The 24,449-nt window shown below is 35.4% G+C and overlaps 2 protein-coding genes and 1 pseudogene across 2 annotated transcripts; 1 reads left to right on the forward strand and 2 right to left on the reverse strand.

Annotated features, from left to right (window-relative positions):
- Positions 1-214: 214 nt before the first annotated feature.
- On the reverse strand, positions 215-1,059 carry LOC122037553. The gene is made up of 2 exons (XM_042597068.1): positions 925-1,059; positions 215-772 (listed from the first exon to the last, which is right to left on the reverse strand). The coding sequence occupies exons 1-2, from the start codon at positions 941-943 to the stop codon at positions 429-431; spliced, it is 363 nt and encodes a 120-aa protein (XP_042453002.1). The 5' UTR covers positions 944-1,059; the 3' UTR covers positions 215-428.
- Positions 1,060-2,850: 1,791 nt separating this feature from the next.
- Positions 2,851-6,892, reverse strand: LOC122037552 (protein COP1 SUPPRESSOR 2-like). The gene is made up of 6 exons (XM_042597067.1): positions 6,742-6,892; positions 6,419-6,658; positions 6,226-6,340; positions 6,081-6,154; positions 5,089-5,246; positions 2,851-3,023 (listed from the first exon to the last, which is right to left on the reverse strand). Exons 1-6 carry the CDS (start codon positions 6,846-6,848, stop codon positions 2,863-2,865), a joined length of 855 nt encoding a protein of 284 aa, XP_042453001.1. The 5' UTR covers positions 6,849-6,892; the 3' UTR covers positions 2,851-2,862.
- A 3,415-nt stretch (positions 6,893-10,307) lies between these two features.
- Positions 10,308-24,353, forward strand: LOC122037562 (annotated as a pseudogene).
- The last annotated feature ends 96 nt before the right edge of the window (positions 24,354-24,449 follow it).

The following is a 24,449-nucleotide window of genomic DNA, read 5'->3' on the forward strand; positions in this document are numbered from 1 at the left end:
GCAAGCTAAAGCACCACTAAAGTTGAGATAAGAGCATCTTTAAAGAAAAGATTATGCTTGATGCGTCCAATGCTAAAAAAATACTCTAATAATTTCCACATGCACCCACAATAGTGCTAAAATTGCCGTATACCTATAGTGTTGTAGTATAATAATACTTCATTCGCTACAACATAAAGTATTGCTACAGAGGCATTGGAATTATTAGTCGAGCTGAAAAAGAGGCTCAGGGTCTCAGAGAAACCATTAATCCATCACAATGCTAAGGCAGGTCAAGTTACTAAAGTTTTTTCAGAAGAAACAGACAACTCAGCTTCCATCCGGAAATTGTCTCTGAACTAAGATCAACTTACTGATCAATAAGTTGATCATTGCAATAATGAGTTTTATCATCAGAAACATATAGAGATTTTAAATAGAAAACATGCCTAATCAGTTATTTCATACAAGTATATACCATTTTGGTAGTGCCATGTTGAATATCTTCCAAGGTAGTAGTTCCATACCCCTTCAGCTAAGGAATCTAACTTGAGCAGTGAAACATCCTCATCGAAAGTACCAGCGCCATGATCTGCCTCTAACTTCCCAGCAAAAGTTATCTGCTCACCATCTTCTCCCGGTGAACTGTTTGGCAAGTGAATATCTGACTTCAAGAAGAAACATGACATTCTAACATTGTCATTCCCAATGCTTAGATTTATTTCATCATAAATCTTGAGAACATGCGTAGAATTTTCTCCAGTGAAGGAAACTTCATCTGTTTTTTCTTTACCTGACAAAATGAACATATAAACTGCCACTGAACATATTGAGGTGGAAATAAAAAGAGGGCAGAAGAAGATGAGAACTTTTGAGCAAAGAGGGCTTAATAAAGAAACAAGAATGATGATAAAGACAAAGGGAATGAAAAATTGATTGTGCAACCCATCCTCCAAGTGAGCATTGAGATTTTTCATCAGCACAAGGAGATTAATAGCCATGGCACCAACACAAAATTAGACAGCACCAGCAAATTTATAGAAGAGAATATATTCTTCAACTTCAGAGTGCAACATTCTTACAGGTTGGGAGTTAGTGGAAGCAATTCAAAGGGAGATTCTTCCTTTAAAATTGTGAAATAATGTGAAAGATGCTCATGAATAAGTACATTAATAAACAGGAGCATATTTTCAGAAGAAAGCAGTACACTGTTCTGTAAATGTCTTTTATAAAACTTCAATCAAAATGAAAATGGAGCACTGCAGCAATTGTACCTCAATATGGACTCAGTCAGACTTAGACTGATCAAACCAAGTCTAAGTTTAGATAAATGAAAAATTCCTAATCATATTAAAAAAAAAAATCCAAAAGTTTCCAAACTTCACATCCCATTTTGATCATGTGTACTATTTACACAATTGTCCAAGTGAATTCAGTTACTTCTAGTACAAGCATCTGCCTGCTACTCCGCAACTGAATGTGATATAGATAGACCATATTCTCAGAGTAGGGCTCCTTAACAAAATATTAATGACAAATATAATCAATCAAGGAAGCCATTGGAGTTTCAGCATTTTGGCAGACTGAGAAGATGGAGACTCAAAAGTGTTTCTTCTCTTTTCATACAACTAGGATTCTGAAAGGATGATGACTTATGAGTGCAAAAGTTGGTTTTCAAAATGGAAGTAAACTACAAGTTTTGCATTGTGATTGAGAAAGAACAAGAAAAGAAAAATGATCTATTTCCCAAAATTTAGGACAAATGAGTTATTAGAGCTAATATAAACTCTTTAAAAAAAACTGCACCACTGACAACACTAAAAAGTGTATATGAATGATAAAAATTACCAATAAAACTTAATAATTTGTCATTAAATTTTTTGATGGTAATAATTTTGTTACTAGATTTGTTGCCCTAAATTCCGCTAGAAATAATATTTTTTGATCATTAAAAACTGCACCACTGACAACATTCTTCGTCACCAAATGATACAATAGTGATAAACGTTTGTGACAATTTTTTTTTTCATCACATACATAATTATCATCCACAGAGCTTTAACACTAAAAAAAAAATTAATGACAGCTATTTAATATTATCTGTGGTTAAAATTTCATCTTTTTATAGTGAAACCACAATAAAACTATGTGGATCATGAGTCCATAACTTTTTTGACTTGAGCTCGATCCCAACTTGGGAAATCAAAAACCTGCTCAAAGGGATAGGTTGGGTTTTGGATCACTAAAGAGTAAAGAATGCTATGGAAATTATAAATTGGGTCTAGTTGGTTAGTTGTGAATAATCTTTTCTTTGATTATGGAATTGGTTGGGTTATGTCATTTGTAGGTCAACTGCTACATATGTTCCACTTAAATGAATTGGGTTGAATTAGATTTTGAGGAAAATGTAATAGGAGTAGGGTTGTGGCGGATAGAGTGAAATAGTTTCAATGACCATGAGCCATGAAGGTGAACGACAGCTATTAGTGATCATTCATCAATTACTTCCTCTCACAGTGAGAAAGCTCATCAGTGTGGTCAGCATGATTCTTTGGAAATTTATAAATATGGTGAAATATTATTCCATATATTAAAATAATAGAATAAATTGTAACTTGGATCCAAATAGTGCATTCTTCCAATATATACAACACATCTAATTCAGTGACAATGCAAGTGTACCAAAAAAAAAAAGAACATACAAATTTAGCTACATGTCCTAAAACAATAAAAATCAGTATCAATCACTGATTTCCTTAATTGCAGTCACAGCTGGTGTTCTTGCTTTAATAAGTATCAAGAGATTGGTTTGAATTTGCAAATAATCCCAAGGGAAAAGAAGAAAGGCATTCTTTTCTGGTTTCCATAGACTTACATTTAAGATTATCTTCGCATCACGCGATTTCTTTCTCGTTTCCGAAATCTCTCAAGCATAAACTCATCGGTAGCAGTTTGCCTCCATCTTGCAGCATCTGAAGTTTCTGTTGGTTTTCCATCCCTTTCATTTTCTCTCGTACCTTGGCCTTTGTACAACTCTGGATGCTCTGCAATGCAAAGACTAACAACTGAATACCAGAGAGAATTTGATCATTCAGCTAGAAACACTTGACTGTTAATAGAAATAATTAAAGTTTTGGTTGGCATAGTTGAGTATTGATGATATGCACCTTCCGGTGCAGACCAGTTATGTGTATGTGCAAATTGGACTAATTATTAAGTTGAGTGAAAAGTCAAACAAATAAGAGAAAACAAATTTCTCAAGATATCAAATAGATAGCAAGCTAGATATTAATATGCAACTACAAATCAAATAAAAATTAATGTGAATCCGACTTGAACTAATCAATTTGATTTCATTTTGTTTGTTTAAATCAGAGAATAAAAATTAATGTGAATCCTAAACAATCATACCAAAAATAATATGTATTTTAATTTTTTTAATGATAGAAAAAATCAAATAATACATAAAATTTTGTCATATTTATAAATGCATGTATTCACATACACATGTATACTAACATATAACATAGGGTTGTAAATGAACCAAACATTCGTGAACAAACTTGGTATACGGTTCGATAAACCTCATTTATATTTGTTCAATAGTAAAAAGAATATATAAAATAAACAAGCTTAACACTAGAAAGGTTGGTTTGTTAGCGTTCATGAACAAAAAAACTTATTAATTAAGTTGCGCAAAATATAATTATAAATTTTTTCCATTCAAATACATACAAATATAGTAATTTATCAATTTTTATAATTTTAAATTATCCATAATATGTTAAAAATAAGAAAATAATATAAGTTTCATTTGTTAAATACACATTTAACCTAATTTATAAGGGCAATGATACTGTCAATCGAACTCGACAAAAAGTTAAACTTAGCTTAAACTCAATAAGATTTTTAATAAAGAAGCTTCAACAAGCTCGATAATAAACAAGCTTGAATATAGCGAAGCTCGGGTCGGTTTGTTTACACTCCTATATATACATGATTATGCTTATATCTATATATCCTCGATGGTTCAATTCAATTTTAGAGATTTATCATTAGCCTAAAGTAAAGCTCAAAGTTCGAATTCTTGTCTCGAACTAGGGTTTCTCTTCTCAGCCGAAACAAGACAATGTCATGCCGAATGTACCAACAATCCATGTAAGAGGCACTAAGGAGAAGAATTGGGGAAGGAGGTGGAATGCTAGTAGAACCTTTGTGCAAGTTGAAAAACTAGGGAAGATGGTGGAACCTTTGACAAAACTCTTGCACATGGAGAAGAATCGAAGAAGGAGGTGGACACACAACCAACCAATGTCATAAAACATATGCGATCTCAGTGTCATCGCAAACACTCAACTCAACCAACCTTACGAAACACTCATTTAATCCATGCTAAAACTAAATCTAAACTTGGAACTTTTTATTTTCGGAACTAAAACCAAACCCATGAACCAAAATTTTTAGTTTAGTTCAATTTGGCTTTTCAATCTCAATTTGGGAATTACACTCCCCACCAAAATCCATTGGGCGACACATGGGGATAACACTGGTGAAGCATGGAATTTTCACCAATACCAATTGATTTTTATTTTGACAAGCGGGCACAATGGCATCTATCATTTGTATGAGATACAGAACTAGTTTTAAACTATGAAATTGAATTTTTGAAGTTTAGCATCTTCTAAAAATTAACTAATTCTATTTCTCTCTATATAGACCAAAAATGGCATAACTTGCCATCTTAATTATAGTAATTTATCAAACACTTGTATCCTTCTAGTTTTGACATTTTCCTACACTCGAAAACTATCTTTATTTAAGGCCACATGCATGTGAATGATGAGGATGTTGAAATTTAATGCATGTATTGACTATCACACTAGATAATTCACCAATAGTGAGAAGTGAACAATCTCAAATCCACCTCAAGGATGCTCAATGTATTAACAAATCTTGCCTAATATCAACTAATCCTACAAGATTTGCTTAACTTGCACCACTATCTAGTATGCAGACAAATGATGCTTATACTTGGAAGTGCATATCGAAACATTATTTCACTAAGAAGGTATTAAGAGAAATAAATAATATTTTATGAACACAAAATACCTCTCTGAAGCTTTTCTGCAAAATCCCGACCACGTTGGAAGTAATCTGCACTATAACTTGAAGGAATATTTAACTCCGATTTAGTTTTCCTGACAAGTCTCTTCTCTTGCAATAACTTTTTGGCAGCCTCAGTTTCTTCAATATTCCGTAGCTTGTATCTGTAGCATGAGAAAAATCCTAAGTAAAAGTGTACTGCATGAAAATGTCTATGAGATTAGAGAAAATTTTTTCACTAACTTATGCTAATAGCGATATAGAGAAAGTAGGTGGTATATCAGATGAAAGAGATAGAAACTAGTTCTTCAATAGAACTGCATCATTTCATGTTTACTGACACATGGACACAACTATGAGCTTTTTCAGGATGCGAAGAGTCTGGCCAATGAAATTATCCAACAATTTCAAAAGTTATTCAATTGATACATATGAACTAGAAATGAGAAGTTCAAAAACATGTTACACTATTGAAGTTGTACATTTGTCATAGGTTTTAAAGTTTCTATTTTATCCCCAAAACATAAATTTGGTTAATGCTTCCTCTAAACACTAATTTATTATCACATTCCTCCTGATGGAACCTGGAAGATTGCCCTCTTTTTTCTAATAATACCCCAAAGAGAACCCAATGAATCTCACTATTCCAAATGATTTATATAGCCTACTGATTCTGTGAAATTGATGTGTTTATCGAGTTATTCATGAAGCTGCTTTGAGTATCTTCATTGACAAAATACTCCCTATAAACACCAAAAAAATCTTCTTCCATATGTGAGAACAACTAACTGGGGTGTAGCCAATTTTATGGTACCAAATCAATTTTTATCTGAGCTCATATTCAATGGTGCCATCTTATTTATAGATAGAACATGCAGTCTTTTATTCTAAAGAAGAATCTAGTGTTCACCTCCTATAAATATTAAAATAAATAAAAAAGGGGAGGGAAATTTTACAGAAAAAGATATAAGAGATATCATTCTAATAAGGGAAGTTACTCTATCGGAAGCTGGATTTCAGCAATCCCCGTTGTCCACTGTGTCGAGCTTTCTTCCGAATTCCTCTTCTTCACCTGCAATCAAGAGTGTAAATTCTTTCTCTCTCTGTCTTTATCTTTTCCAATGTAAGTTAATTTGAGCTGACCTTAAGATGTTCAGGCACAACATACAATTCATCCATTGGATCTTTCTCCTCCTTCTCACCTGAGTCGATCTTCTTACCGTGCCTCTTTGCCAGTTCTCGCTCCACATACTTAAGCCTTCAAAGAGAAACCATCAAAGCAATTTGCTCGACTTGTCAAAAATTCGAGAGGGTTGTCAAAAGGACCAGCACGTACATGTTGGGGTCCTCGATGGTAACAGCTGTCTCCTGAGCAAAGGTATCCTGCAGAACGAGGTCCTCCTTGCCGCCATCTCCATCGCCTTTATCGCCGCCCCCTCCTCCTCTGCCGGCGTAGCCCTTGCGGAAGGCGGATCCGGGGCCGACTGATGAATGCTGTGGAGTTGTGGAGAGAGCCGGGATTCCGTCCTTCTTCTCCCGTTGCTTCTGACGGAGCTTCACCTCCTCCAATGCCAACCTGAAAGCAACAGATCCCCGTCCACATAAGCAATAGGAATGGGAGGACAATTGAATCCGAGAGAATGTAGAACGGAATCCTACCGGCGCTCCTCTTCGTCGTCATCGGTATCATTACCATGCAGATCTAGGGTTCTCTTCCTGAAGTTCTTGGCCCGCATGGCTTGATTCGATTTGGGCTTGCCTATCATATTTAATCCAAAACTAACGTGTGATGTGGCATCAGGGTTATGTTTAGCGCAAGCACAATAAAGATAACCAACTTTTCAAAAATACTAGTAGAATTATCAAATTAAATAAAAATATATATAACTGTCCTGTCCCATAAATACATAGAGATAAATATAAATATTAAATATACAGTGGGATAAATTTTAAATTGTTAATTCTAGAGATGCGCTCATCGCTTATTATCAAATTAAATAAAATTGAATGAATACGCTTGAGAAATTTAAAATAATAATAATAATAATAATAAATATAATAATTTTACTATTTTATTAAAAATCTCCTCATTTATTAATTAATTTTGATGAATTCTAAAATATATTTACGTTAATGTCTTTTTTCTATTTACACTAAAAATAATTTCAAGATTTATTAGTAATTCCACAAGCTTTGATTGTTTTATATAAAAAAAATATAATTCTCTTTAGTCCCGTATCTTAGAATTAACAACATTATGATTAAAGAAATTTCTATAAATATTTTAGGCCGACGATATTAAAAAATATACTTTTCTTAATTTTTTTTATTAAGATAAATATAATATTAAATTAAAATAATTTTTTACATAGGAAAATCCGTTCTCTAGTGTCACTATTGTATGAGTCTGATACTCGAAAATCCAAACAATTCGAATTTTTAAAGATCTAAATAATTTATATATATATTACACACGTGTGCACAATCACACTAATAATAATAATAAATGTAATTATCTAGTTTAAAATATAGTATTTTTTTAAAAAAAAATATATATCTATTTGAGAATTATAGGGGGAAATTTGAAACTTTGTAAATATACTCTAAACTATATTAGATGCTGAGAATAGAGCCGTTAAAAAAAATTGAATCCTACCCAATAATGGTAACGCTTATGTTGCTTGCGTCGTAATTGAAGATGATAGAAAATGGGATTGTGCTCAACATTCACACAAATTATCAATGCCATTTAATTGCGTTCAGGCTCTTTTCTCCTTTCCTCTTCTGTAATAAGCAATTGCAAGAGATCTTTCGAGCAACGAGACTTAAAATTCAACGAACATTAGTTGAAGGTTGGCGTTGTCAGTGTTACCTCTTCGACAATCAAATCAATAAAGAGAACTTAAGGGAGAGGAAGATGAAAAAAAATGACTGCCATAAGGAAAAATCATACCTTTCACCTACCTGAAGGCTTATAAAGCTTCATTCGAAGAGAATCCAAATCACCTTACTGGTTAGCCTGAGTCAAGCCATGTGGACAACTACATGAGCGAGGTATATCGACCACAGAAGTGAACCTTTCTGTCACAACTATTAGTTTGTACTTACTGCCGACTTTCTCTTGTTGTAAGTCTGATGTCACTTTCACCATGTTAGTAAAAGATGACTGTACTCGCCCCTAGCACCCCCGACTTTCGTCAACCCGTATTAGGATGAATACGGATGAAATAAATCATGAATGACTATTAATTTTAAAATAATAACTAGTACATAAGAGAGATATTAATCTTGACTATGTCAAAATTCAAATCCTCTGTCAAAGATAGATAGAGGCGGGTATATGAAAGAGCCAGTTTAGCATGATCCCTATATAGCAAGTTTTTAACGGAGCCCAAAACTAACCGGGCCACTTTGGATGTAAAAGAAGGTTAATTACATGTAATGGGTCCGAAGAGGCCCATGGCCTGTCTAGCTTTATCCGGACAACAACAAATTGCGTTAATGGAAAGACACTCGGATTTTTATTTATTTATTTATTATTTATTAATGCTTCATTAGTTTCCAAATAATTGACTCATTTACAAATCTAACCTAAACTTATGTAAACTCGTGACTAGTTTAATCTCAACTTGAACTTGACTCATTTACTAAGCGAATTGATATCTCAACTCGTGTAAGGTTGTTTATAACTAGATTAACGCACTAGGATTCTTTTAATTAAATGAGTTATACGAATTATGTGAGACTGACATAGTTGCAATGCGTAAGAGTTTATTGTTAAAATTAATAATCCCACTTAATTTCATTGATTATTTTTAGGATGATCGGTTCGATTCTATGAAAGTTTTCCTCTAATCATCAGGATAAATCGGGAAGCATATGTAGCGGCTAGCCTATAAAATCAACATCCTTTGGTTGCATGTTCTATTTGAAGGAAAATTTTTTACAAATATATCATAGTTCGGATTTAAACCGTAAATATCTATCATCTGAGTGACAACTCGAATATCCTACTATGATAATTAATAATTTTGTATTTATCTTAAAAAGAGTTTCTATTAGCTTAGCTTTGTAAATTTTAGAATTCTCTCCACTACCTATCGATAAGTAAGTGCGAGTCATCAACTTGGGTTGATTATGCCCCTACCATTTGTACACATCGTCTGTCACTCCTACCGATTGAATGGTCCGGTGAAGTGTTTGGATCGGGGAGATGTGGGTGGTTCGCCACTCGCGACGTCTTGAGAAGTCCATTGAACCTTATTATTTAAAGGAAGGAGAAGTCGTAACAAAGTTTTCGTAGATGAACTTGTGAAATGATCATTGTTGAGAGAGCATATAGAATGACGGATGATTATGAATGCATGAATGTATCCCTTTACTCGTGTGATTTAAATTTTTGACTTATTATTATTGCATTGTTAAACAAATTTTATTGCTGGAATTTTGATTTAAACGAAATCAAATCCAACTTTTTATTTGATATGGAAGCCTCGTGACTTTCGTTTCAGTTAGAAATTGGGAGTCAATTGATAAATTATTTTTTTTAAAAATTTTTTATATGGTTTACCATTATTTTTGTTTTGTTTTTCAAAGCAAATCGAAGCATTTCTACGACCTACCCAAAGGCTCTATTTATTTGGGAGAATGAAAAATAAAATGAAGGAAAAATTTTCACAGTATAAAAGTTTTCGTTATTTACTTAATTAAAATTTTTCAAAGGAAAAGTAACATAATTCATTAGCGGATAATTTTAAAATCAAAATCGATCAACTCAAAATCGGACGGAAAATCTCGGATGGAAAAAAAACAACGCATGTACCCCTTTGCATTCACAAAATTACACCATATAAAAAAAAAATGACTTTCATGTTGCCTTTTTAACTCACAAAATTACACTATGTAAAAAAAAAAATGACGCATGCACCCTTTTTTATTTATAAAATTACATCACAAGTATTCACCTTTCTCTATCAAGGTAAACAAGTGTGCAAAGGAAAAAATTTCTTCACCCTTTATTTTCTCTTCCTCCAAAGATAACTTTCTATCGTTGATTCTTTTCTTTTCCTCATCTACACTCTATGTAAACATAGCATAAATCCTAATTCTGGGACTTTGCAAGTGCTATTGTGCGATTATGAAGAATTTTAGGACCAAATTGAAATATGAGGCGTCACTCTTTTCCCGCTTCATTTGGCCCAACGGAGCACCCTAATTCTATCCCTCAGTTGTTTCAAACAGCATCAGGCAAAACCCTTCTCTGTGTGTCTCTCTCTACTCCTATGGCTCCGCCTTTCGTCTTCCCCTCCGATCTCAAAGAGCTAGAAGACTCCAGTGACGGTCTCTCGCTCAGCGTGGAGTGCTCTGTTGACGTCTCCTCTCTTCGCCCCTCCCAGCTAGAAGAGCTCGTCAAAGGTCAGCCGCCCTCTCCTTTGATCTCTCTCTCTCTCTCAATTTGCAGTATTGTTGATTTACTTATAATTTGATGCCCAAGGCGTTGCTTTTGACCTCTCCGACCGGGAGATTTTCTGCATCGAGGAACAGGACGTCTTCGATCGTGTCTACTCCCTCGTTCGGCACTTCGCCAATCTCCCCACTCCCTCCAAATTCAATCTCGTCGAGACCCTTCGGTCCAACCTCAGTGTTCTCCTCCCTAGCGTCGACTCGCTCTCCCGCGCCCCCAATTCGTCGTCTCCGTCGCCAACATCTTCTCCAGGCACTGCTGCTGATCAGGTCCCCGACATCACAACACGCATTGCTTCCCACCGCAATGCCCTCAAGATTTACACCTTCTTCCTCCTTACTATTGCCCGAACAGAGGAGTTGTCTGGCTCCGACTCTGGCGCTAGCTCGAAGGTGCTCCTTACCTCCAATTTTAAAGTGTCTTTGTTTCCATTTAGAGAAAGTATATTGATTTATTGTTCCTGAATTAGGTTGGAATGCAAGGCCGGAAGAAGAATCCTACATGTACATGGAATTGGCAGGCACAAAGGGTTCGGATTATCAATCTGATTGCAAACTCTCTGGAGATCAATCTATCATTGCTCTTTGGATCAAGTGATATTGATGAGAACTATCTTTCCTTTATCTCAAAGTATCCATATTTTCTTACTCAAGATTTAATAGATTATAATATGCAAGGTAGTAATGAGAACATTTAATGTTGCTAGGTGCACTTTCAGTCTGTATGAGATCCAGGCATTGTTGAAAGATGCAGACACCAGAGAAGGCCTGGCGCGTATAATCGGCACTATTTCCACAAAGTATCGGAGAACTGCAGAATCATGTGCATCAATTCTGCACTTGATTTACAAGTTTGACTACACTGTTCCTCATCTTGCAGAGTTAGTTGCTGCAGCTGAAAAGAAATTTGGTGATGGTTGCGTAGCAATTTCCCTAGTTAGAGAGATTGGTCGTACTGATTCAAAGGAGTATGTGAGGGATGGTGCTGGGGCAGAGAATATAGGAAGGTTCCTGGTTGAACTTGCTGACAAGTCACCAAAACTTATGTCCACAAATGTGGGCGTTCTGGTTCCTCATTTTGGTGGTGAATCTTATAAGATTAGAAATGCTCTTGTTGGTGTACTGGGCAAGCTTGTCTGTAAAGCTTATAAGGATGTTGAAGGTGAGGTTAGTTCCAAGTGTCTTCAGTTGAGGGCAAAGCAAGCTATGTTGGAGATATTGCTAGAGCGATGCCGAGATGTTTCAGCATATTCAAGAAGTCGGGTGCTTCAAGTATGGGCAGAACTGTGTGAAGTGCATGCAGTTTCAATTGGCCTTTGGAATGAGCTAGCAGTGGTGGCTTCTGGAAGATTGGAGGATAAGAGTGCGATGGTGAGGAAATCAGCACTCATTCTGCTTGTTACAATGTTACAACATAACCCGTTTGGCCCACAACTCCGTGTTGCAGCGTTTGAGGCGACATTGGAGAAGTTCAAAGATAAATTGCAATCAATGGAACCTCCCGTCACTTCAGACATCAATCTTGAGGATGATAACCAGGAAGATGGAGTCGTGGCTGAGCAGGGAGAAAGTGTTAGTGATAGCTGTTTAACTTCGACTGAGGAGCAGCATCAGGACAATGATGCAATCATTCCAGAGATTGGGAATCTAGAACAGACTAGGGCATTGGTGGCCTCACTTGAGGCTGGTCTGCGGTTCTCACGCTGCATTACTTCATTGATGCCAACGCTAGTTCAGCTATTGGCTTCTTCTTCAATCACCGATGTGGAGAACACAATCCTTCTACTCATGAGGTGCAGACAGTTTCAGATTGATGGTTCAGATGCATCACTCAGAAGAATGTTGCCATTGGTAAATATAATATCTGTTTCATGTGATTGATTAAATTTATCTATTAGATATATATTTTTTTACTTTCATTTGTTCTTGAATCTTCAATTTCATTGAGATTTGCAGGTTTTTTCCCAAGATAAATCCATATATGAAGCTGTTGAAAACACATTTACCACTATATACATAGGAAAAAATCCAATGGAAACTGCTAGGAATTTGTTGAATTTGGCAATGGACTTAAGTATCGGGGATCTTGGAGCTTTGGAAATTTTAATTAGCTCTTTAATGTCCAAAGGGGAGATTTCTAATGGCACGGTATGCACTTCTATTGTCTCGCTGTGTAGTTTGGTTATTTCTTATAACTTTGCTAAAAAGTAAATGAAAAAGTAATGAGGGAATTTACACAAAATGATATTTGTTTGAACTTAAAAGAGTTGGCTCATGATGATTATAGTATTTACATGACTCTATATTGTTGTTGGTATATGTTTATCTTGAGTGATATATGTTTGAATCTTTTGTTTATGACAATTATAGTAATAATTTTACTAAGACTATTGGAAGTTTACTTGTTTTTGTAATGGGGAAAAAATCGGACATGTTATCCTAGATTTCTATGTAGCTCCCCTACCTATATCAATTATATTATGTAAATGTAATAGGGAGCAAATTGGACATGTTACCTTAAATTCCTATTAGCTTCCCTACCTATATCAATTATATTATGTAAATTTAGAAATTTTTTTTTTTGGTATATTTTCAATATAACTACTAGGTCCTCAATATTTCCTCACAAGCTAGTTTAAAGATATCATTAGAGCGTCAGTTTATGACAAATATAATAAGTTCAAGGATCTCTCAAAAATTTAGTTAGCAAATCCGCTAGCTAGTCATTGGAACTAATGAAAGATGTAATTGTCTCTTAGATTGTGCCTTCTTCCTCTCTTTATTCAAATGACAATCCATCTCTTAGTTTTATGTTTTTTTTTCCATCTAATGAAAACTGGATTGGTGGCATTTTGTATGATGCTACTGTTGCAAACGAAATGGCTTAGGGTAGGAAGATAAGGAAAATTATGGGAGAAAATCTCTTTTGTTGTAGATAAGGGTTGAGATGACTTGCAGATGTGTCTTATCATTATCGGTGTTTGGTTTAAAGGTGACAACTTGGTAGGATTACCCATGTCCTAACCTAATTTGGCATGGTCATGCCAGAGACAGTACAAAAGTAAACAAATTGAGCCAAAACTATTCCCAGTTTCTTCAATGCACCGAGGAACAATATGAAAGAAGAATCAAGGGTCTTACTTTCATTAGCAATGGTCGACCATCTTTTCTCTCCCGTAACTTATGGCTCAATGATACCATACAAATTTGAGGATTTTGGGAGAGAAATGAAGAACACGAGCAAACAGAGTGATAGAGGAAAAAAGGAACATGAGTGATAATTGAAGTAAATCTTTTTGACAATACATTGCATGAATTTATCTCTTCATGCAAAGATGGAAAGTAGTGTGAAAAACTGCCATTAAAGTAAAGATGACCACAGCTTTCACGATACACTATTTACACAGGGACAACTTCCACTATGCCGGGGAAGAAGACTTAGTGCGTTGGTTGTTTTTTCCAATAGTATGAATGTTGTAGATTCCTCAGCATCCTCATGTAAACATTTAATGGGTGATATAGAGATGCCTCCTAAGATTTGATTTTTTGCAAACTCCAACTCAAGACGAATCATGTGAGGAACATAATGATGGACTTGTTAAAATGATCTCGTACAACTCTAATATAATCAGGGAAGATATCTCAAAGATCAGTATTAATGCCCTGGAATTAACCAATATATGTGATCATCCCTGGGTTATGCTTTGTTACTGTAGGAGACTGCCAATCACATTGTAAGCTTGAGTGAGAAATGCTATTTGTATATGGATCTTGAGATTACGTCTAGGTCTCATAGCAAGAGAAGGACCACAATATGCTCATGAGACTTTGGATTGATGGAGTACATACAGGTGGGCAAGTGAATGTGATTATCTGCTCTGATGAGCCTCTAGTGGACTTAGGAATCTAACAACTCAGGTGGTGAGATGTTCTTGTTAACCTTTGCCCATGAACCATATGTTGCAGCCTAGGATTCATATGTATTGTCATTCAACTTCTCGGTAGTAATGGTCATGGAATTGGAAAGGTTTGTAACAATGGCCATGTGAAGAAACTGAGTGGTCAAGGAGTTTGACATTCGGCGGGATCAAAGGCAGCTCTTAGTGAAGGCCTCAAACACCAGTAAGTAAAGGTTACAAGTGCTATGGGAGAAGAATTGCTTGAATAACATTTCATTTCCTGAAAGTTACCTTGAACTAATTTTCTGCTTTTTTCTGTTGGGATTATTAATTGTACTTTTTATTTTAATTTTCTTTTGGTGCCTCTCTTTTGACCTATTCAGATATCAGCCTTGTGGGACATCTTTAGCTTCAATGTCAATGGAGTAGCTGCAGCTCAGAGCCGTGGCTCTCTGTCAATTTTGTGTATGGCTGCCAAATCAACCCCAGCTATATTAGGTTCTCATTTGCAAGATATTATTGATATTGGCTTTGGCCGATGGGCAAAGGAAGAAACTTTGCTTGCAAGAACAGCGTGTATAGCACTTGAAAGGTTGTCTGAGGAAGATAAGGATAAACTCAGAACCACTAGCAACAAAGTTTTTGGTATCTTACATAATTTAATAACTGGTTTCTGGCTTCCAGAGAACATTTGGTATGCTACTGTTGACAAAGCCATAAGAACTATATATGCACTTCATCCACTTCCTGAAGCTTTTGCCGCTGATATCGTGAAGAAGTTTGTCTAGGGGTGTCAAAAATGAACCCGACCCGACGACCCAACCCGAGTCGACCCGAAAAAAATCGGGTTCGGGTTGGGCATTTTCGGGTTCGGGTCGGGTTCGGGTTGGAGGGTTGGAGAGTAAAAAAATTTCGGGTTGGGTCGGGTTGGGTTCGGGTTGACCCGGGTTGACCCGGGTTGGCTTAAATATAGGGTTTTGTGGGTTTTTTTAGAGTTAAATCAAATTTTATTTTAAAAATTTAGATGTTTTTATGTATATTAATATCATGTTTGTATGATAATGATGGAATATTGAGATAAAAGTGAAGAATTATAGGGAAAATAGCCCAAAAAAGTCGTTTTGAATCGGATTTTCGGGTTATATGGGTCGGGTTCGGGTTGATCGGGTTGGTCGGGTTCGGGTTCGGGTTGAGGTGTTTTGGGTTGAACTCGGGTTCGGGTCGGGTTCGGGTCTCAACCCGACCCGACCCACCCGAATTGACACCCCTAAGTTTGTCAGTGCTATTTTTAGTTGTAGGGAAAGAGATGAGGTTACGGATAACACATCTAATGAGTTCCATAACTTCATGTTCACAGTGCCTGCAGCAAAGCTTGGTCGATTCTAGGTAGGGGTGTCAAAAATGAACCCGACCCGACGACCCAACCCGAGTCGACCCGAAAAAAATCGGGTTCGGGTTGGGCATTTTCGGGTTCGAGTCGGGTTCGGGTTAGAGGGTTGGAGAGTAAAAAAGTTTCGGGTTGGGTTCGAGTTGGCCCGGGTTGACCCGGGTTGACTTAAATATAGGGTTTTGTGGGTTTTTTTTTTGGGGTTAAATCAAATTTTATTTTAAAAATTTAGATGTTTTTATGTATATTAATATCATGTTTGTATGATAATGATGGAATATTGAGATAAAAGTGAAGAATTATAGGGAAAATAGCCCAAAAAAGTCGTTTTGAATCGGATTTTCGGGTTATATGGGTCGGGTTCGGGTTGATCGGGTTGGTCGGGTTCGGGTTCGGGTTGAGGTGTTTTGGGTTGAACTCGGGTTCGGGTCGGGTTCGGGTTGGGTTAAAAAAAAAAAAAAAAAAACTCAACCCGACCCAACCCGACCCGACCCACCCGAATTGACACCCCTAATTCTAGGGGTGTCAAAAATGAACCCGACCCGACGACCCAACCCGAGTCGACCCGAAAAAAATCGGGTTCGGGTTGGGCATTTTCGGGTTCGGGTCGGGTTCGGGTTGGAGGGTTGGAGAGTAAAAAAATTTCGGGTTGGGTCGGGTTGGGTTCGGGTTGACCCGGGTTGGCTTAAATATAGGGTTTTGTGGGTTTTTTTAGAGTTAAATCAAATTTTATTTTAAAAATTTAGATGTTTTTATGTATATTAATATCATGTTTGTATGATAATGATGGAATATTGAGATAAAAGTGAAGAATTATAGGGAAAATAGCCCAAAAAAGTCGTTTTGAATCGGATTTTCGGGTTATATGGGTCGGGTTCGGGTTGATCGGGTTGGTCGGGTTCGGGTTCGGGGTGAGGTGTTTTGGGTTGAACTCGGGTTCGGGTCGGGTTCGGGTTGGGTTAAAAAAAAAAAAAAAAAAACTCAACCCGACCCAACCCGACCCGACCCACCCGAATTGACACCCCTAGTCGATTCCTTTTCGTCATAAGCCATATTGCACTGAGTCAGTTGGTCTACATTGAGGCCTGCGTCCAGAATATTCGGAAACAAAAACTGAAGAAAGAAAAGTTAAAGATTGAAACAGAAACTATAAATGGTGGTTTAACTAGGGGTGTCAAAAATGAACCCGACCCGACGACCCAACCCGAGTCGACCCGAAAAAAATCGGGTTCGGGTTGGGCATTTTCGGGTTAGTTCCGAGGTTGGAGATTTTTGGGTTGGGTTTGGGTTATCTCGGGTTGACCCGAATATAGGGTTTGTGGTTTTTTAGAGTTAAATCAAATTTTATTTTAAAAATTTAGATGTTTTTATGTATATTAATATCATGTTTGTATGATAATGATGGAATATTGAGATAAAAGTGAAGAATTATAGGGAAAATAGCCCAAAAAAGTCGTTTTGAATCGGATTTTCGGGTTATATGGGTCGGGTTCGGGTTGATCGGGTTGGTCGGGTTCGGGTTCGGGTTGAGGTGTTTTGGGTTGAACTCGGGTTCGGGTCGGGTTCGGGTTGGGTTAAAAAAAAAAAAAAAAAAACTCAACCCGACCCAACCCGACCCGACCCACCCGAATTGACACCCCTAGGTTTAACTAAAGAAACTGAGGTGAGATTTCAGTTCATGGAGATTATGTATTGCAATTTATTTGATAAAAGATAAAGTGTCACTTCTCTTTGAAAATTTTAAGGGGCCAAATTTTTGTTGTAATTTGAAAATGAACAAATTTATCTAATTCTTGAGGTTGTCACAGATTCAAGGAATAAATGCTGAACTGGGCCTTGGGGTTTCTGAAGATGCAATAATTGACTCACTTTCAGAGAGGGCTGAGAAAGAAATTGTTTCTGGTGGATCTATTGAGAAAAACCTCATTGGATACTGTGCTCCCTTTCTCTCAAAGCTCTGTAGAAATTTGAATTTAATGCAAAAGGTGAGTCATTGGGTTTGTTCTTCTCTTAGCTCATAGGCTGGGCTATTGCCTATTAGAATATACTGGCTTGTTTTACACTAATTTGAGGTACGACTGGCTTGTGTAGTTTCCTGAATTGCAAGCCTCTGCAATGCTTGCTCTATGCAGATTAATGATTGTTGATTCAGACTTTTGGTAAGAGATGTATACTTTGTAAAATTAATACTGCTTGGACTGGTATGTGAATATTAAACCGAAACATTTTCAGTGAATCAAATCTTCAGCTTCTGTTCACTGTTGTGGAGAGCGCTTCAACAGAAACTGTTCGTTCCAACTGCACAGTGGCTCTTGGTGATTTGGCAGTTCGTTTCCCAAATCTTCTTGAGCCATGGACTGAGAATATGTATGCTCGACTAAGAGATCCTTCAGTATCCGTGAGGAAAAATGCTGTCCTGGTGTTGTCTCATCTTATCTTGAATGATATGATGAAGGTGCTGAATTTTTATGTTTCTTAATTTCTCTCTGCTATTATTTAACATAACCATGCACACATTTTATCAGGTGAAAGGCTATATATATGAAATGACAATGCGTATTGAAGATGAGGATGAAAGAATTGCAAGTCTTGCCAAATTATTCTTTAACGAGTTGTCAAAGAAAGGTTCCATTCTGATGATTTGTGAGTTAGCTAACAGATGAAAACATGATGTTCACTCTGATCTTTATTTTGTCCATGCAGGAAGCAACCCAATATATAATCTACTTCCTGATATCCTCAGCAGTTTAAGCAATCAAAATATCAGTGAAGATGCATTTAACAACATAATGCAGTTTTTGATTAATTCTATTAAGAAGGTAGTTTTTTACAAAGTGCTCTTAGATGCATTCTGTTTGTTTTGGTTTCTCATAATCAGATTCTATCACTCTAGGACAAGCAAATGGAAGCACTTGTTGAAAAGCTGTGCAATAGGTTTAGTGGAGCTACAGGTATGTTTGATGACATCCATATTTATAATGATCATTGGCATTCTTTTATTAATATAAATTGAGTTTTCCTACAAGCATGTTCAAAAGCTTTGTTCATTTATTGCCTTTATTGAACATAATTGTTATACCTTGTGTTGATTTCCTTTGTGATTAGAAAAATTTCGACAATTGCCTAGTAATTTCCTTAGTGCACTATGCTGAGTATTAGACAATATTGTTTCGATGTTGAATAACTTTTGAACAGGTCACTATAACAATAACAACAACCAAGCCTTTTCCCACTAGGTGGGGTCGGCTGTATGAATCCTTTTACGCCATTGAGCTCTATCTCCTATTATATCATCATTTATATTTAAATAAATTTTATCTTGTTTTATTGTTGCTAACCAAGTTTTTTTTGGTCTTCCTCTTCCTCGTTTGATATGTATGTTTATCATAGTTTCACATCGTCTAACTGGAAGTTTCACTATATACTATCAAAAACATGGAAGTACTCAAAAGTCAAAACCATGTGAATGAGTTCTAAATAAAAATAGCTGAAATAACATTTAGAAATTAATACAACTAATGAATGTTGTACAAGAAGTCATAACTAGAATTCTAGTAGGCTGGGTATGCATATCTTTTCGTTTTGTCCCAAACTTGAATCTAATTTTACTCACTCTCAACACTCGATTAAATATCCATCTCTGTTCCTATTCCTCTATTTGGACCTTATCAAATATGATAAATAGCTATACGCATCAAAGGGCACTTGACTTAAATGTGTATAATATGTAGACAACTGTTAATAGTAATACCCACTGCTTAAACAAATTCAGACATGACACATTCTTGATTTTTTAATCCAATGCTATTACTTGAACCTGACCCTAATCCAAACTTCATTGTTCTTTTTAGCGTTTCTTGACTTAAACTGGCTGTGTAGGTGTTAGTGCTCTATAAAATATAGCCCATTTCATCATTAGTTAATATAACAAGCAGAAATTTTATACAGTTTTAAGTATAATTCTTAAAGTATGTTATTAACAAGATGATAATGCCTGACATAAGTCATGTTGAAATTGCAAAGTAGAGTAGTTCCATGGTGACATGTAGTCTCTCTTCTAATTAATTATTGCATAACGTTGCCTAGTTGATATAGAAGTGAAGGGAAGAAATTTAACAAGGAACTGCAGAGTAGAAATGCGACGACTATAATGAAGTGTACATATTAGCAATCATAAAAATTTGAAATAATAATACTATTGAACTACATCCTACTCAACGAATTTACAATGGTAAAGTCAACAATCATAATCAAATGTCATGAGTGATAGAACTTTATAGTGATAAATAATTAATTTGACCACATGCGTTCTACATGTCTACACCAATGATGGAGCAACTATTTACATATCAACTTAGGTGAGCATGTGGATTGATGAGTTTTTCCTTGGGCTTGCTTACTAGGGAAGATAGAAAGTTCAATAGAAAGTTCACAAGATAGATATTATGAAATGATAGAAGGTAGGAGAGATAATTAGTTCAATGCTTTTTTTTATCTTGTTGTTGACTAGGGAAGAAAGAATGTGAGAATGGAAGATTTAAGACTTGTTTACTTGGGAACATAGTAGTCAAAATTACAACCTGGACCTTAGAATCTTGCGATACTATAGTCCAAATTGACCTAAATGATCCATATCTCAAATAGGATTTTAATTGGGCTAAGATCTTATGATCCTATGATCTGATCATATGCTTGCTTACTCTTCATATGTACGAGCTTTGCCCCAACAAACTTGATTGAGAATATATCTATATTCAATAACAATTGACATTTTCTATAAGATATAATTTTTGCTTGCCATATCATTTGAAAAAAGTTTTCAATTATATAAGATTCCTTTTAACCCAAAGTTGAGAATACTTTTTTTTAATTACTGATATTATCATCTATCTCCAACTATTGTTACCTCCATCATTTTATAATTATCATTCACTTATAGAAGTTATAATAGGTATTAGAAATGTACTTTAAGAATTTATTATAATTTTAGTTAATTACTGTATTAAATTAGAAAATAATGTTTTTATTGCTACTATATATTGAAAGTCTATAAATGCTAAATATAATTTTGAAATATTCTTCTTAAATTGTTGGATCTTATGATCCTACAATTTCATCATATGATTCGAAACCTATGGATCATTCACGTTCCTTTGATCTTGACAACCTTGCTTGAGAAGGGGCAGAAAATGTTGTGTCAAGAGGGTGCATCTCATTCTTAAGGCTTCATTTGATTTAGTTGGCAACTTAACCTTGAAAATAAGCTATAAAAAAAACTAATTAACCTTCCTTTGGCACATAATGATCATGCAATCCACCATCTACGGGAGACCTATTACATAAACTTTATGTATTGTTGTGGTTTGGACTTTGGAGGTCATCTAAAGATTATTTCACATCTAATTGTTAGTTTATGTGTCTATATACCCTCCAAAAATTATAGTGAAATTGAACCTAGAGGTATGCAAAGTTTAATAGACCAAGATAGTGTGCCATTTCCTTGTCCGTGTAACTCTCCAGTCAACTTAGCTGATGCTTCCAATATTTCCGAATTACTTACGTGAGAACACCTCTAAACACTGAGAATGCATGTTAATTCAAGATGTTGTATACCACATATATAAGAATACTTAGCCATAATCAAAGCATGCTAATTCTAGATGCACATGTAATATGCAAATAGATATACTATAAGAAACTATAAATAAGTGATTTAAAATAGACTCAAGTTGCACATAGACATGTGCCACAATAATTAACAAATACAAGCACAAACAGACAAGATATTAATGCTAAGTTTTTCAATTAAGTTTATCCTCTACCTCAGTATCTCTTCCTTAGAACTTTGAATTGTGTTATTAGAGTGTGTGACTATAAAGAGTCCCACTCATTTAAATCCTTGAGTGGGTAACTCACACCTTGCTCTTGACTCTTCTTGTTCCTTAGATAGCTCTTCCTCAAGGTAGATGCAAAGCTCCTGACTACAAGGTCCCTAATTAAGCATTCAAAGTCTCATATTACACTTGCTACACTATCTTACTAATACCTTTCTAATAGTTGAAAAGTTTAAGGTCACATTTGTGCTTATACACATTCTTAGATGGTTGACTACTTAAATGCACAATCATGGTGTACTAAAATACACTTTTGACATGCTTTCTCTCCAATTTTCCTCCTTGTTATCCATCCAATTAAGCCAACTCTTAATTCCACATACTTTGTTTTTGTCTAATCTAACTTGTCTTTTTACTGAATTGAGGATAATTTAGATGTCCATTGGTTAATTATTCACTAGTGTTGCATCATATGACAGAAGGTATGCTGTTATGCTGGAGAATTTAACTTCTGAGGAATTCTTCTATCTGTAGTTATCTTACATTTTTTTTTTGCTGTGATTAGTTTATGTTGCAACTCTGCATTTCTGTGGCACTTGCATTGAATTAAAAGGAATTTGATCTGGAAAAGTTGTTTTACTTAAGGATGAATGGTTTGCTCATTCCAAGATGTTTCTGATCAATTGTGTTTTCTTACTTTTCTTGTGTTACAGACAATAGACAGTGGAAACATATAGCTTATTGCCTTTCTCAATTAACATTCAGTGAGAAGGGGCTGAAGAAGCTTATTGAATCTTTTAAAGCATATGAGCATGCCTTATGTGATGAATCTGTGATGGACCATTTCCGGAGCATCATCAATAAGGTAAAGGCTTGAATTTCTAAATAATTCTAGTGACTCTTAAACTGCTTAGCAAGTTATACTAGAAATATGCAAATTCTGATCTTGTCCATGATTATCTTAAACTTTTTTTTAAAAAAAAACTAAACAGTGTAAAAAATTTGGAAAAGCTGAGATTAAGTCTTACATCGACGAATTTGAAGAGAAGCTTAACAAGATACATACATACAGAAAGGAACAGGAAGCAACTGCTAGAAATGCACAAGTTCACCAACAAAACTATGGCAGTCTTGAAGATTTCCTGACCAGGGAAAACACTTCAGGTAAAGTCACTAATGAAGGTATGCACTGCATTGTGTTTATAGTAAGATTGGTCATTTTAGAATCCTTATCAAATTATGCAATTTGCTTGTCTGTTTTCCTTATCGCTTTAAAATTTGGTAATATTAGCTTGGGACAGTGCTGAAGAATCTGAATATAGCTTGAGTGTAAATAAATTCAGGCTGTTCATTTTACCTCTTAATGAGAATGCAAAATGTATAACTATTATTGATTTTTAAATGAACATCTTTGTATAACTTATGGGCTTGTTGGACTTGGAATAAAGGCTGAAGATAATGTTAAGATCAAAGGAACATTTCAAGCTGAAACTATTTGCTAGGCAGGATATGCTTCCCGAAAAATGACAGTTTGGTTTATCAAAATTCATAAATCTCAATTGACATAATCATCAATTTTATCTCTTGTTTTGCAATTTTTATCACAAGCTTCTCCATGTTATTTCTTGCTGCGAGACAATACTAAAAGATTCATTCTATTTTCTGAGTGATTGAATAGGTGGGGTGATCAATCCTTCACTTGGAGGCAAAAGTATTTCATCCGGGGAAGGGGGTTCACTAGAAACAAATGATGCAACATCAAAGGAAAGTTGTGTTTCTAGTATCGCCAATGAATGTGAAACAGATGGTACAGAGGTTCAATCTTCCAAAACCAAGAGAGGTAACTAATATCTAGTTATAAAATTCAGGTATTGTTACAAAAATTTATGAGTATGGGTTCGTTCAGGTGTCTCTAAATACCAAACAAGGAGAGTTAGAGTTTCGGCATCACTGAATCAAATTGACAGCGGTACCAAACAACGGAGAACTCGCTCAACCCGAAGGTCTGGTCTCTACTACCTTGGTTTTCTTTAGTTTTTGCATTCAGCAGTGAAGGCTATCAATACATCTTTATGCAACAACAAAATAAAATCCAGAATGAAAACTGAGTGGCTCTGTCATTTAGAATCTTTTTTTCCTAGAATAGATCAAAAAAAGTTTTTTATTTTGTCATTGAAAATACAACAAAACTAAAAGATAGTTTCAATCAAATTGTCTGCAAGTAGCTCATCCCTGTTTATGTTCACTGGCAAATTATCAATTTGTATTATTATATCAGTATTTTAGGGTTGTAGTAAAATAGAAGACTAACCTTAAAATGAACCCAAATTACCCTAGGATGGATATCATATAATTTCTCTATGAGGATGTCATTGTAGATGCAAATTTGCTATTTATGCTTCATATTTTTGCATTGTTAGCAAGAACTCATTTTGTTTTTATTGGGTGCAGATAACCAACGCTGTTATCAATATCCCAACATCTCCGGGGAGAAAATGAGTTGATATCCGTATATGCTGATGCTCCAGTTCTTAGTTTTTCTCCCGTTATGTTTGGGTAGCGAGGTCCTGATATAAACGTTGTATTAGGTCTATTGGGAACCCATCATACCCATCTCTGTTGGGAAAAAAATCATCTCTATAAGTTGTAAAATCTGGTGCAAATTCATTATTAGTGTTTTTTTTTAAATTCTCAAATGCAAGAAGGAAAAACATTCTGTTGTATTACATGGAGAGGTGCTGCTGCATATGCAAGTTGGTTACACGAGGTTGCGTGGGAATATGA

Source organism: Zingiber officinale, unplaced genomic scaffold, assembly GCF_018446385.1.
Source record: "Zingiber officinale cultivar Zhangliang unplaced genomic scaffold, Zo_v1.1 ctg61, whole genome shotgun sequence".
Lineage (NCBI taxonomy): Eukaryota > Viridiplantae > Streptophyta > Magnoliopsida > Zingiberales > Zingiberaceae > Zingiber > Zingiber officinale.

Excerpts from the sequence above, each read along its gene's own strand:
- LOC122037552 (XM_042597067.1), bottom strand. The coding sequence starts at position 6,848 with ATGATAGGCAAGCCCAAATCGAATCAAGCCATGCGGGCCAAGAACTTC. Across the intron at positions 6,659-6,741 it reads GACGACGAAGAGGAGCGCCG|GTTGGCATTGGAGGAGGTGA; the intron begins GTAGGATTCCGT and ends TGTTGCTTTCAG. Across the intron at positions 6,341-6,418 it reads ACCATCGAGGACCCCAACAT|GCTTAAGTATGTGGAGCGAG; the intron begins GTACGTGCTGGT and ends TTCTCTTTGAAG.